Source organism: Schistocerca nitens, chromosome 11 (genome assembly GCF_023898315.1).
Source record: "Schistocerca nitens isolate TAMUIC-IGC-003100 chromosome 11, iqSchNite1.1, whole genome shotgun sequence".
Lineage (NCBI taxonomy): Eukaryota > Metazoa > Arthropoda > Insecta > Orthoptera > Acrididae > Schistocerca > Schistocerca nitens.
The window spans coordinates 179,624,626-179,636,687 of NC_064624.1; the positions used below are offsets into that span (position 1 = coordinate 179,624,626).

General features: G+C 39.7%; 1 protein-coding gene across 1 annotated transcript in view; it reads left to right on the plus strand.

Moving 5' to 3' along the window:
• LOC126212757 (trypsin-4-like) overlaps positions 1-12,062 on the plus strand; it is a 186,621-nt gene that overhangs the window by 144,532 nt on the left and 30,027 nt on the right. The window contains exon 6 of the mRNA XM_049940164.1: positions 10,704-10,816. Within this exon, the coding sequence (XP_049796121.1) occupies positions 10,704-10,816 (113 nt within the window). The remainder of the gene's footprint in view (positions 1-10,703; positions 10,817-12,062) is intronic.

Sequence of the window (12,062 nt, forward strand, 5' to 3'; positions counted from 1 at the left end):
GTGGAGTTAAGGAATTCTGCTATCTAGGGCAGTAAAATAACCAATGACACACAGAGCAATGAGGACATCAAGAGCCAGACTAAGCAATGGCAAAAAGGGCATTCCTGGCCAAGAGAAGTCTACTAATATCAAATATCAGCCTTAATTTGAGGAAGAAATTGCTGAGAATTTACGTCTGGAGTACAACATTCTATGGTAGTGAAACATGGACTGTTGGAAAAATGGAACAGAAGAGCATCAAAGCATTTGAGATGTGGTGCTACAGACGAATGTTGAAAATTAGGTGGACTGATAAAGTAAGGAGCGAGTACGTTCTGCGCAGAATTGGAGAGGAAAGGAATATGTGGAAAACGCTGATAAGGAGAATGGACAGGATGATACGACATCTGTTAAGACATGAGGGAATGACTTCCATGGTACTAGAGGGAGATGTAGAGGGCAAAAACTGTAGAGGAAGACAGAGATTGGAATACATCCAGCAAATAATTGAGGACGTAGGTTGCAAGTGCTACTCTGAGATGAAGAGGTTATCACAGGAGAGGAATTCGTGGTAGGCCACATCAAACCAGTCAGTAGACTGGTGACAAAAAAATAGCATTATGCCAATAAACTTCCTTATTTCTTCTTCAGAAGGGTCAATCCAGTTGGCTAGTTGAGATCTTTTTTGCAAGGCATTTTGGACAGTTCCTGTGCAACATATCAGTTTGTTTCAAAGTCCATATTATTAAATATGTCTTGCATTACCAGCATTTTGTAAACATCTGAAGTCAAAATAGGTGGAAATACTAATTTCTGAATCCTGATTAAAAATTATTCTTGTTACATTTAGTCTAATTGGTTTCCAAATTGGGATATCATTTTCATTACTGTTATCAGAGAGTTACATGGTATCTTGAACCTCATCAGAACAGGAGTCATCACTTACATTTAAATCTGAAGAGGCTACAGAAACTTGGGGATTGTTATCTGGATCATCGTCAGATTCAGGAGAGATGCTCCAGCCACTGGAGTCACTTTAATTTAGATAGTAGTTCGAATAGTAGTGTAGTCCCTCTTCATCTAATGGTGTACTGCATCTTCATTTCCTCGTTACTGGTAGCCCAGAAGTATATGGATCCATTTGTTGCAAAACGTGCAATGAAACATCATTACAACTGGGGGGCCAACCATAATCATTATAAAAGATAAACAATCATGTCATAACGATAAACAATATTTCACTATCAGGGTATCTTCCATCAGGAAAGTGGGTGCACTCTGCGACTGTTATGTAATTTATAAACGATAGAGCGCAGCTATCAGTTGTTCTTTTTTTGCGGGTTATCAATTTTAAAAATACAAGAAGTATATGGTCAGGTGATACAATAAAAAGTTACAGCTCATGGCATAACCAATATGGCTTATGTATTAGATTACGTACCACTATTTTTTAATCTTGATGCATGTTAGTTCCCTGTTGTTTGGGCGTGTCAGTCACAGTTCTTTGAATACTATAGTTCAATTCTTTTACCTTGGCGGTTTGCGCATGCCCACCCAGACGCAGGAAATTGCTGCGTTGCCAGTTGCACGCACCAAGAGAAGCAGCGCCATAATATAGTATAGTATAGTATAGTTCGCAAACTTACGTTTAGGGGGGAGCGTGCAGTTTATGAAGTAAAGCCACCACGGCCGCATTAACCCTTTCACTGCTACAGAGACGTGCTCCCCGCATTCCGCGCTGTGCGCGATTTTGTCATCACTGCAGTGCTCGCCTGTGCAGACACATGGTGTTTCGACTGCTTTGACACACTTTATCATTCGATTTCACAAAAACTATTTGGCCCAAAAATTTGATTTTTACATATCTTCTTGACTGATACCTTCCCTCCGTAAATGACTTAATTTTGTTTCGATGTTCAACGCAGTTATTGTGCTGCATTAAATGTAATAATCCATTGCATGAAATTTTGAAGAGTTTGCAGAGGTAAAAGTCCATAGTGTATACTTTCCGTATGGTCCATTTTAGTTGCCACTAGAAATTTCAAAAAATTTCATTCAAACGAATAAAATTCATGAAGTAAGACACTTCAATATTGTTTTTAAACAAAGAAAATATTAAGCACCGAACAAGGTTCGAACTCTGAACCTTTCGCTTAGCGGCCTGACACTTTAACCATAACGCTAACGCAGCTTGTCAGTCAATAGTTTTTCTGAAGGACTTTAAAATATCACGCAATATACCGACAAACACTGTTGGTATGATTATGAATTACTCATGTTTCATCGAAATACAATAGGAAATAAACAATTACCGCTGTTCTTTATTGCGAAAAAGCGGTTAGTGAGAATGATACAAACACCTTTCCTTGCTATCGCCTGAATTAGAAGGCTTATTGCTTGTTTGGTTTAATTACTTAATAGAATATGAAGTAATTGGTATAAAGAATGCTTTTTCCAAACTTTCTATAAGAGAAATTCTGCTATCAAGACGTTGCTTTTGTTCAATTACTTTATTTATTTATGACGGAACGTTTCTAAAACTGAAGACACTCGTCCGTGCTCTCTCTGCAGTCGAGCTCTGGCAACGTCGTTCTCTCTTCATTGGCTGACTGTGTTTTGTGACGTCAGATGCACAGAAAGAACCTAAACTCAGCCGCAGTTGTAAATGACGCGCACTTTACTGTATAAAGAAGGTAGGCTGTGTGGAGAACACATCGATTGGTTGTATGACATGTCCGACTTATTTCACATTTGCCAGTAAACATAGAAAATATAAGAAAATTTCCAGGTTCACTCCTTGTGAGTCAGTTGTTTTATTCTTTAAACACTTGGGTAATGTCAGATGAGTAAAAATTTTTTTCAATTATTTATAAGACGCAAGGAGGCTCATGCTATATGCAGCTATTAGAACTGATGTGATTTAAATGTTTTAATCTTAGTAACATTTTTTAAACAACAAAGAGCATGTTACACTGTACAAGTATTTATGATAATACTGTACAGGATGGTGAAATAGGATGAACTCACAAAATCCAGGGAAATGGAATAGTTTACTTACGTTAGGTATTGCAGCTTGCAGCATTCACCACAGGAGACTCTTGTTTGTGAGTAACTGACAAAAGATTTTCTCTGTAACCAGTACAGCTTTAAAAATAACACAAACATTTTATTGTGTCAAAAATGGATTCTGTGACCTCTACATCCATTAAAGATTGTTGATGAATAATACAGGGTTATTACAAATAATTGAAGCGATTTCACAGCTCTACAATAACTTTATTATTTGAGATATTTTCACAATGCTTTGCACACACATACAAAAACTCAAAAAGTTTTTTTAGGCATTCACAAATGTTCGATATGTGCCCCTTTAGTGATTTGGCAGACATCAAGCCGATAATCAAATTCCTCCCACACTCGGCACAGCATGTCCCCATCAATGAGTTCGAAAGCATCGTTGATGCGAGCTCGCAGTTCTGGCACGTTTCTTGGTAGAGGAGGTTTAAACACTGAATCTTTCACATACCCCACAGAAACAAATCGCATGGGGTTAAGTTGGGAGAGCGTGGAGGCCATGACAGGAATTGCTGATCGTGATCTCCACCACGACCGATCCATCGGTTTTCCAATCTCCTGTTTAAGAAATGCCGAACATCATGATGGAAGTGCGGTGGAGCACCATCCTGTTGAAAGATGAAGTCGGCGCTGTCGGTCTCCAGTTGTGGCATGAACCAATTTTCCAGCATGTCCACATACACGTGTCCTGTAACGTTTTTTTCGCAGAAGAAAAAGGGGCCGTAAACTTTAAACCGTGAGAGTGCACAAAACACGTTAACTTTTGGTGAATTGCGAATTTGCTGCAAGAATGCGTGAGGATTCTCTACCACCCAGATTCGCACATTGTGTCTGTTCACTTCACCTTTAAGAAAAAATGTTGCTTCATCACTGAAAACAAGTTTCGCACTGAACGCATCCTCTTCCACGAGCTGTTGCAACCGCGCCGAAAATTCAAAGCGTTTGACTTTGTCATCGGGTGTCAGGGCTTGTAGCAATTGTAAACTGTAAGGCTTCTGCTTTAGCCTTTTCCGTAAGATTTTCCAAACCGTCGGCTGTGGTACGTTTAGCTCCCTGCTTGCTTTATTTGTCGACTTCCGCGGGCTACGCGTGAAACTTGCCCGCACGCATTCAACCGTTTCTTCGCTCACTGCAGGCCGACCCATTGATTTCCCCTTACAGAGGCATCCAGAAGCTTTAAACTGCGCATACCATCGCCGAATGGAGTTAGCAGTTGGTGGATCTTTGTTGAACTTCGCCCTGAAGTGTCATTGCACTGTTATGACTGACTGATGTGAGTGCATTTCAAACATGACATACGCTTTCTCGGCTCCTGCCGCCATTTTGTCTCACTGCGCTCTCGAGCGCTCTGGCGGCAGAAACCTGAAGTGCGGCTTCAGCCGAACAAAACTTTGAGTTTTTCTGCATATCTGTAGTGTGTCGTGACCATATGTCAATGAATGGAGCTACAGTGAATTTATGAAATCGCTTCAATCATTTGTAATAGCCCTGTACAGCTAACCACACCTGCTTCTAAAATGCTTTATTTCAATGCAGTAACAAGTTCCAGGTTATGATGCCTCTTTCCAGTTGGCTAATGTTCCTGATTACAATGATGTTTTGGTCAGCAATACTCAAACGCTTCATGATATTCTTCATGTCAGTTTGAGCTTCAAAGCAAACATGTGAAGCTCAAACTGACCTGAAGAATATTATGAAGAGCTTGTGTGCCACAAATGTTTGTTTAGTGTTCGTGTGACATCTGTACTGCAGCAGCTTATATAAAACCTGTCAGAAAAGTATCCAACGCCCCTCTCTATCTCTCTCCTTCTATTTTTGTTTTTAACACCAGGTGGACTTGAATCTAGTGCATGTATGTGTGAATTTTTTCCTACCTGTCGACAGCATCAGTTGCTCAGCAGGGTGTATACGACCCGGGACATCCGGGAGATCTGGGAAAAAACCGAGAATTTTTTGATCTGGGAGAAAACTGGAAAAAACCCGGGAATTGTTTAGAATCCCAGGAATTTTTCATTGTTTTAGTTTTCAATTAAATTTTTGTGATGTTGATTGGTAAGAACCAATACTCTAACAAAGGATGTTACTGTAGCCCGCTACTGCAGTAACAAAACATGAATGAGAAAAAACAAAAATAAAACTTAAGTCGCAAAGGAAATGCGCCACATACAGCAACGAAACACAGTGTTCATATAAGCGTGTGCCAACAGCAAAGTTTGTCAAAGGCTTTAGGAAAACTATGCAATGTTTCATAACAACAAATTGCCTCCGATGAGCCTGATGATGTGACAACTGTTTAAATTTGAGTCGTTTGAGCAGTTGCGGGTGGGCACTTGTGAAAGCGCTGTTGAGTCGTGTATGAGTATTACTTTCTCCCGTTTCTGGTTACAGAAGTGTGGCCGGGCGCCACTGTATAATATTGCCCCAGTTTTGAAATACAGTAAATCCGGGGCTGATGCATAGAGCGGTCTGAGTTGTGGTGGAGAGGTGTGTCGTCTCGATGTGACGTGTGTAAACATTCAGTGATTTTATTGTTTTCTCTTCATTTATTGCTCTCACGTTAAATGAAAACAAAACAGATTTTTGTGACCGGGAGCTTTCATATTAATTAATACATTGGTATAATTACGGAAGGCTAAAATATGTTATTAGTTTCATATTTTATTTATACCTTTCTGATAGTCAAGCATTAATCGCCTTGCAGAACAGTGAAGTTATTTTTGACGGTTTGCTAAAGAGATTTGGCTTTCATTGGTCTTTTCTGCTGAGGCAGTCAATTTATTTGAAACGAAATGTTTAGTTTCACACTATTGGATAGTTTCAACTGTACGCTGTATTTCAAGTACACTTTTGGCATTATGCCGTAATAAAGAACTGAACATGAGGTAATACAGTACTGATGCTCCAAAAAAATTTACATCCGAATCTGGACAAATGAATGTGCACTTTAAGCCAAATTATGCATTTTAGTGTGGTGCATGAAATTCCGATGCTCTTGAAGTATCCTCTGATGTCTTGCTTCTTTTATGACATAATGTAAGATCTTTTAATGTTTTACGCATAGGAACATTGGGCTTCCTGCGTCATCGTAGCTGCGCAAGTGCAGTGACACCTTTTATCTGGAACTCTCTGGCAGCTGCTGAAACAAACCAATTTCTAACCGGTCGTGGGAAAATATTGTGAATGGTGGTTTGAAAAGTATTACACTCAAAGCAAATTTCCTTTTACGCAAGATGAACTATGTGCGAGAATGTATGATGAATCTCTTAAATTGCAAAGCGTTTGACTCTCATTTAAAAATCAACTCTTCGAGGACTACTGTTTAAAAGAATTTCGAGCCCAGAAAATCGGACATTTAGGTCGTTATTAAAAATTTTACTGGCACATTTCTGTGATGTGATGTGTCTTAAAGTGTAACACGCACAAAGAAGATCAACATTATATGTGCAAGCTTAGCTTCTCTTGCAGCTTATTAATCTTAGAGACCAACATGTGAATGCTATGTATATTAATTTAAGCCATTAACTTTTCTTATTTGTGTGTTCACACTACTTAAGTGTGATGTTGCTATTGCTGACTAAATCACATGTCGTGTGCTGTCATCAGCTGGCGAGATCACGTGACATGAGCTATGACTGGCTTACAAAAACGCATCGCAGTCTGGATTTCAATGCTTCGGAAAGTAACTTGCGGTGTTTGGTGGAATCAGAATTTCGAATTTATACCTTCGTAATACAAACACATGCAGTGTACATGTTTACCATGTTTACATGTTGCTGCACATCAAAGGTCTTTCAAAACTCCCCCCCCCCTCCCGAGTTTCGTTTTCTAAAGTGCCAGGAAATTCTACATCGGTATATGAAACCATAAACAATCAAAGGATTGATGAGTGTTACAGTGGCAAGGAAGATTATACTATCACTTAACTCGGAAAAAGTGTATTTTCATCCAGGAGAAACTGTATTTTTAACCGGGGAATCTGGGAAAGATCTGGGACTGTTTTTTTTTTTTTTTTTTTTTTTTTTTTCCCTCTCTCTCTCTCTCTCTCTCTCTCTCTCTCTCTCTCTCTCTCTCTCTCTCTCTCTCTCCATGCATACACCCTGTGCTGGCAAGTAGCAGTTGAGTAAGGTAGTGTGTAGTGGTCGCATTGGGTTTTCATTGCAAGGGAAATAGAATTAATGGAGCAGCACTTCTGGATCAAATTTTTTCAGAAACTGGGTAACAGCCAGGTGGAAATTATTCGAGAGATTGAGATGTCTTCAGTGAGGATGCTAGGAGCAACACATAGATTAAGAAGTAGTACAACCAATTTAAAGACAGCTGCACATCGATGGAGAGTGAGTCACACACTGTTTGGCCATCAACATGCCAAAATGACCAGGTCAGTGCCAAACTGAACACTTTTGTGATGCGGGGCCATCATGTGATTATCAGAGAAATTGCGGAAGAGTTGGGCATCAGCAGTTTTTCAGCAGATTCCATTGTGACTGAAGATTTGGCCACAAAAAGAGAGTCGGCAAAATTTGTACCAAAGCTGCTGATGTCAGAGTAAAAGCAACTTTGCATTGAAGTGTCACAGGACATGCTGGACTCTACAAACCGTTAACACCATAATCAGGTCCTGGGTGTACGGGTACAACCCAGAAACCTAATACCAGTGATCTCAGTGGTCGTGAAAACAAAAGAAGGCTCACCAAGTGTGCAGCAACGTCAAATGATGCTGATTGCTTTCTTTCTTTGACTCTGCAGTGTAGTGTACCGTGAGGAAGCACCATAGGGCCAAACAGTCACCAAAGAGTACTACAAGGTTGTCCTCCGTTGCCTACGTGATGCTGTGTTGCGCAAGTCAACTGGAAATTGGCGCCTCCATCACAATAACACTCTAGCATATTCCTCACATTTGATTCAGACATTTGTGGCAAGAAAACAGTTTCCTGTGCTTCAGTGGGCTCCTTACTCTCCTGATTGATACAGCTCCCAGTGACTTCTGGCTGTTCCCCAGAAAGGAATACGATTTCAGACAAGAGGACATTGTGGCAGCAATGATAGCCGAGGTAAATTCCATTCCCAAAAAGCCTTTTTCGGCATGCTTCCAACAATGGCTGAACCACTAGAAGAAGTGTGCGGAGTCCAAGTAAACTATTTTGAGGATGATTAGCAGTCCAATGCTCCAGGCAAGCCAGTTCTTTTCCCCAGCCAAAGGTCAGATAATTTTCTAACAGACCTGGAAAATAAGACATTACCAATACAAAACACCACCCAGTGGACCATATTTCAGGCATGAATGATGAGCTGCTGACCAAAATATCAATAGAATCAGTAACGTTAGCCGTGTGGGGAAGGGCATGACAGCCTTAAACCAGTTATGACCTTGAAATAAAAAGTATTTGTGGCTGGTTGCATTATTCACTGACTCACAAATATTTGCTATGACACTGTAGCCTAGCAGATGGGATGTACAGCTGATATATTGAAGATTGTGGGTTCAAATCTTGGTGGGTCCAAGCATTGTTATTATTATTATTATTTTACTTTAAAGATTACTGTGATGATTTTATACAACTAATTAGTAAAAATATAATTTTTAATTTCTAACATTTTGTTGCATCTTTTTAATCATCATGTTAACCTTTTATTTTTCTCACTTTTCACTTCCTTTTATTTCTTTTTCATTTGGAGTTTTTGTCAGTATGTTTTAATTATTTTTACGTATTAAAATACCAATACAACTGTTAAAGAATAAAGACAAAATAATGTATTTATATTGACTAAACAGCGGTATCAAAAATTCATTTTTTTACAAGATACATGTTTTTTAAGATGGTATTGTATTCTGTTGATTCAGTCCATCATTTTTGTATGTGATACAAAGTGATGTTACACAATCATTAAACAAACTTTTAAAATGTAAATTTGTCTCACACAATAGACAAAGTAACGCAGATGTGGAAGGTTTTATTAATGAAGTTCAAGCAAAATGATTAATATAAATAAAGATTGCAATAACATGGTGAAAATATAAAATAATGAGAAGAGGGAAAATAAACTGAAGTAAAACAAAAATAATAACAGTCAAAAATCTGAACAAAAAGAAATAATAAAGGAAGAAAAAATGTTAGGCGGGTAGTGATATTGTTGTGGCTCATCAGTGTATATTGGTTTCAGTACTAGCAGAACTAGAAATATTTTGAATTGCCATGTTACTCTTTGGTGATTATTCCATTTGCAGCCATAAAAACTAGTAAAGTGGAACTTGCTCTCACATACGAGGGTGAGTCAAATGAAAATCTTAAATTTTTTTTTTAAATATTATTTATTGTGCAGAAGTGGTACAAAGCTGTATCCCTTTTCAACATAATCTCCCCCATGCTCAATGCAAGTCCTCCAGCACTTACAAAGTGCATAATTCCTTTAGAAAAAAATTTCTTTAAGTAGTCCGCGCAACCACTTATGCACCGCTTGGCGTACCTCTTCATCAGAACGGAACTTCTTTCCTCCCATTGCGTCTTTCAGTGGTCCAAACATATGGAAATCACTTGGGGCAAGGTCTGGTGAGTATGGTGGATGAGGAAGACACTCAAAATGCAGGTCTGTGGTCGTTGCAACTGTTGTAAGGGCAGTGTGGGGCCTTGCATTGTCATGTTGCAAAAGGACACCTGCTGACAGCAATCCACGTCGCTTTGATTTGATTGCAGGCCGCAGATGATTCTTTAGGAGATCTGTGTATGATGCACTGGTGACAGTGGTCCCTCTAGGCACATAATGCTCCAAAATGACGCCTTTTTCGTCCCAAAAGAGAGTCAGCAAAACCTTCCCTGCTGATGGTTCTGTTTGAAACTTCTTCGGTTTTGGTGATGAAGAATGGCGCCATTCCTCGCTCACTCTCTTTGTTTCTGGTTGGTGGAAGTGAACCCAGGTTTCGTCCCTAGTAATGATTCTTGCAAGGAAGCCATCACCTTCTCGTTCAAAGCGCCAAAGAAGTTCTTCACAAGCATCGACACGTCGTTCTCTCATTTCGGGAGTCAGCTGCCGTGGCACCCATCTTGCAGACACTTTGTGAAACTGGAGCACATCGTGCACAGTGTGGTGTGGTGACCCGTGACTAATCTGTAAACATGCTGCAATGTCATTCAGTGTCACTCGGCGGTTTTCCTTCACTATGGCTTCAACTGCTGCAATGTTCTGTGGAATCACAACTCGTTGTGCCTGACCTGGACGAGGGGCATCTTCCACCAAAGTCACACCATTTGCGAACTTCCTACTCCACTTGTAGACTTGCTGCTGTGACAAACATGCATCATTGTACTGAACCTTCATTCGTCAATGAATTTCAGTAGGTTTCACACCTTCACTACGCAAAAACCGAATAACAGAACGCTGTTCTTCCCTGGTGCAAGTCTCAAGTGGAGCGGCCAAAATATTTTTACTGATACTGCGATGATATGTGTGCATCTGCACTATGCTGCCACCTACAGGCCATTTTGCACGCTGTTTGTAGCACGCTTACCAACTTGCAGGATAACGGCATGAAATTTCGATTTGTTATTACAAATTTAAGGTTTTCATTTGACTCACACTTGTACAATAACATTTGATTCAGGAAAATTTAGACTTTTACAACATTGTTTAAAACCTTACGGTATCCTCAACAGGCTTTGGATAAAGAAAACGGCGGGAGACCTGCCAAGTGCGGAAGAAGTGAAAGCCATAAGAGAACAGCACGAGGAAGACTTTCTGCCCACCCTCTCTCCGTTCAGAATTCAATGTAAGTAATCGTGCCTGCTTGTATACACTGTGGGAGTAGTGTCTTATTAAGAGGTGTAATCGTAAGGACTACAAGAATTATTGATGTATAAGTCTTCCCAACTCACTGTATAACTTATATGCACTGACAATAGAGGACATAAAATAATTTCAGAAATTCTTTTTGTTGAAAAACTGAGTGGATTTAGAAAGGGAAGGTAAACTACTAACAATGTATTTATTCTGTAATAAGCAACAGAAGGGAATGGACAGTGTCTTGAAATGAGGATATAAGATGAACATCAACAAAAGCAAAACGAGGAAAATGGAATGTAGTCAAATTAAATCGGGTGATGCTGAAGGAATTAGATTAGGAAATGAGACGCTTAAAGTAGTAAAGGAGTTTTGCTATTTGGGGAGCAAAATAACTGATGAGGAGGGTCGAAGTAGAGAGGATATAAAATGTAGACTGGGAATGGCAAGGAAAGCGTTTCTGAAGAAGAGAGATTTGTTAACATCGAGTATAAATTTAAGTGTCAGGAAGTCGTTTCTGGAAGTATTTGTATGGAGTGTAGCCATGTATGGAAGTGAAACGTGGACGATAAATAGTTTGGACAAGAAGAGACTAGAAGCTTTCGAAATGTGGTGCTACAGAATAATGCTGAAGATTAGATGGGTAGATCAAACTAATGGGGAGGTATTGAATAGAACTGGAGAGAAGAGAAGGGACTGCTTGGTAGGACATATTCTGAGGCATGAACGGATCACCAATTTAGAATTAGAGGGCAGCGTGAAGGGTAAAAATCGTAGAGGGAGACCAAGAGATGAATACACTTAACAGATTCAGAAGGATGTAGGTTGCAGTAGGTCCTGGGAGATGAAGAAACTTGCACAGGATAGAGTAGCATGGAGAGCTGCATCAAACCAGTCTCAGGACTGAAGACCACAACAACAACAACCAACAATAACAAGCAACATAACAAAAAGGGGATACATCTTCCAAACACACACAGTGCCTTCAAACTTTACAAAAGCACCTGTTAAAGTACTACACGTGCACCCTAGGAAGGCTTTTGAGTGTAATGTCTTAGGGTATATATATCAAATGAAGTTGACTTGTGTTGACTGCTTTGCAGACCCTACCAGCTTAGGGTAACAGATAACAATGTACGAATGCACAATCCAACAGTGATAACAAACTAATAACATTTTCTCAAGCTTCCAGCCGTTTCAAGTGGTTACATATCCCTGAGTGTTTGGATGAGAGC